The following is a 3,451-nucleotide window of genomic DNA, read 5'->3' as shown; positions in this document are numbered from 1 at the left end:
GAGGGTGTCTGGTTTGTTTCAGTTCTATAATCGAATCTCTGTATCAGCTCCAGCTCTGAGATCCCAGCTCGCTGAAAGCTGGTTTCTGGGTTTTTTTTTAGCTTCTGTATTTGTTAAAATGTTTAAACTGCAGGCTCAGAGGCCTGCAAGGCTGGCGGGGAACGTTGGTTTCCATTGTCACTGAAGCAAGCAAGCCTCATGTTAGTTTCAAGCTGCCTGGCTGCTGGCCGCCATCTTGGCTGGAAGTTAATTTGCATATCTCACTGATTAGCCAATGGGAAGGGTAGCGGTTGTATGCCAATTACCATGTTTCTCTTTTATTAGATAAGGATGATGATATGCCAAGGCCACTTAATCGCTCACTATGACGTGCACTGACCACCAGGGGGCAGACACTCCAACTGGTAGGTTAGCTTGCTGCTGGGGTCCAGCTGATCCAGACTGAGCAAGACAGGCCGGACATGCCCTGGAGTCCTCCTATAGTCCCTCCCCAGCTGGCCAACCTCCTGCATCCCTCCCCAGCCCACATCAGGCACTGGTGGGTTCCCTCAGCCTGGCCTGTGTCCTCTTGCAATCCGGGATGACACCTGGAGGGTGTCAGAGATCTCACAGGTCAGGCTGAGGGACCCCACTGTTGCACGAATTCGTGCACTGGGCCTCTAGTATTTATATAAAAGATGAACACTGAAAAGTTATTTTTAATTGCACAAATTGGAAACTTAAATGTTGAACAATAACAAATGGTTAAACATAATATGGCACATGTATTAACTGGACTATTATCCAGCTATAAAATACTTTCAATGTATTTTAACATTTTAATAAAATACTAGTACTCTTATTAACATGGAAAATGTTGAGGATACAATGCAAGAGATGAAACTATACTGGATTGATAATTAGGTAAACTTATGACCAGAAAAAAAATCAAAAGGAATACTCTAAAATGTTAGTAGTGGTTCTTACCGAGTAGAAAAAAAAATAGAAAATGTTTATTTTAATACTTTTCCTTATTTTCCACAATAAATATAGATGTTTTTAAATTATGCTAAGTTTTAAAATCTATAGTTATTAAAATTACTACAGGAAAATTCTTAGTTGTTAAGAAGAAAAAGAAAAACAGGGCATATTTTAAAAAGTAGATTCAAAGCAACCAAAGTAGATCACATCTTTTAGACAACTGGTTACCTGGTAGCACTAGCACATAAGATTCAGTAGTTTAGAAACTGTTTTCTACAGTTTCTCTGGAGTATAGTAAGAAGGACATACTGCCTATAGATTAAGTTATACAGTTCTAACTCCAAGTTGACTAAAAGTACCATACATTACCTGTTGGGGAGACGAATTCTCTTGATAGCATAATTGCAGTCATCTACTTTGTTTCTAGCTTCAAAGACAACTCCAAACCCACCACGACCCATGCACTGAATTGGTTCAAAATCTGTTAGGTATCTAAAAAAAATTAATTAAGTAGTTTTACATTTTATAGTATGATAATAATCAGTTCAATCTTATTTTATGATATTTAAAATGTATAAATTCAGAAAATCTGATAGAACATATTAATAAAAAGTGTAAATTCTACTAATTGCATTCTTTGTTCTTCTGTTTGTATAAATTAAGCAAACACATTCTAATTTTTTCCTTAGAAAATTAATAAAAATATAAAAGCTTTTGCTTCATTGGGAATCACTTGTTAATTCCTTATTCTTAAAGCAACTGTAGTACCGTTCTGTCTTATCCAATATTTTTTATCATCTACCAAAATATTCTATCCTTACTTCTCTAACCTTTTACCTCCTGTGGTATTCTGTATGCAATTAAAAAAATGTATTTTAATTTTATGTCAGTGCCTGATAGTTTTATGGAACAAATCTAATCAATCCTATTATAATTAAGTACTTTTCAAGCCAGAAATTGCTCTAGGAACCAAAACTATCTGTAATGGGCTGGGTTGCCTCATGAGTCAGTATGCTCATATCTAAAAGTATTCAGACAGAAGCTAACTCACCATCAGTTACTTACAGATGGACCTCCACACTGTAGCCTATTTCCCACTTTGGTGCCTGACCTCACTTACCTGCACTGTATATTCTAACCAACTTTGCACCATGCCCTCTCACAACATCAGAGCTTTTGCTTGTGCTATTTATTCCACTGCGATGGCATAATTCTTTGTACTTATGAAACTATTCTTCCTTCATTCTGCTAATCTCTGTAAGCCCTTCCTACACACCCTAGTCTTAATGTTCTTGCAGCACTTTGCACACAGTACTTTGAACTATTTAAACTTAATCCCAACATTTTGCAGTTATTTGTATGCAGTTCACTCTCTCACTGCCACTGGATTGTGGGGGCCTTGTACGCAGGAGCACCTTCTCATTTCTCTTTGTATTTTCAGAGCATGAGCTTACCTGGCAAATAGAAGGTCTAGCAAATAAATATCTACTGAATAATGCATAAATTAATAAATAAGTGAATAAAGTTAACCTTCCAGCCACATGGAGAAAGAGTTGAATTAGATCATATTTTATATCTCTTATAAGGCTAAATTTACTACTTTATGATTAGCACACTCAAGTTAATTTAGTAGTTGGCTCAGCTGGTTAGAATATGGAGTTCAGGAGTAGAGGGTAATAGATTCCAACCCTCCATGGACCAATTACCTTCACAGAGAATGAAGAGTAAAAATATGTACCCCCTAAAAATAGCTAGTCAAGGTACTTCAGTACAAATCCATCTCCCCAACTGCAAAACCCGATGAAGTTCATGTCATACTCCTGGAGGGCCAATTGAATTATTTTCCTATGTTGGAGAAAACACCCATATGAAAATGGATATATCTTCTGAAAAGAAAAACATCTTACATATGCTTATAGACTTTATAAATATATGTACCAGCTTGCCTAAGGTCCCAACTGATAAACGAAAAGTTGAGACTGGGATTCAGGACTGAATCCAGAACACGTACTCTTAATAATATAGTTTAGGGGAGAACCAAGATGGCGGCATAGGTTAACACCTGAGTTTGCTGCCTCGAACAACCACTTCAAAAGTGAAACTAAAAGACAGAACGGACATCATCCAGAACCACAGGAATGCTGGCTGAGTGGAAGTCCTACAACTAGGAGGAAAGAGTAACGCATACGGACACTCAGAGGAGGCACAGTGCTGAAGTCAAATTCTGAGGTGCGGAGTGCACGGAGCGGGCTGGCGGCGCAGAGGGCTCGGTTGTTGTTTCAATCGGAGGGAGTCGCAGACTCTGAGCTCCAGATCCGGGCGAGTCGCTAGGGACCAAGACTCAAACGGGAGAAGCGGGACTGTCTGGCCTCAGTCAGAGCGAGTGCAGCTTTCTCTCCGAGGTTTGCAGCGGTTGCTGGGACTCAGAGAGGCAGAGCCCCCGGGACAGGACTGAGCGCCGCCAAAACTGCTCTCTCTCTCCGGCCCACCC

General features: G+C 39.4%; 1 protein-coding gene across 5 annotated transcripts in view; it reads right to left on the bottom strand.

The window, feature by feature from the left end:
• Window positions 1-3,451, bottom strand: part of LOC102762010 (eukaryotic translation initiation factor 2-alpha kinase 3) — a 66,222-nt gene that overhangs the window by 3,522 nt on the left and 59,249 nt on the right. For all 5 annotated transcript variants that reach the window (XM_006773311.2, XM_015570202.1, XM_006773310.2 and 2 more), the window contains one exon: window positions 1,330-1,452. In XM_006773311.2, the coding sequence (XP_006773374.1) occupies window positions 1,330-1,452 (123 nt within the window). The remainder of the gene's footprint in view (window positions 1-1,329; window positions 1,453-3,451) is intronic.

Source organism: Myotis davidii, unplaced genomic scaffold, assembly GCF_000327345.1.
Source record: "Myotis davidii unplaced genomic scaffold, ASM32734v1 scaffold1167, whole genome shotgun sequence".
Lineage (NCBI taxonomy): Eukaryota > Metazoa > Chordata > Mammalia > Chiroptera > Vespertilionidae > Myotis > Myotis davidii.
This window is presented reverse-complemented; position numbering and strand designations above follow the sequence as displayed.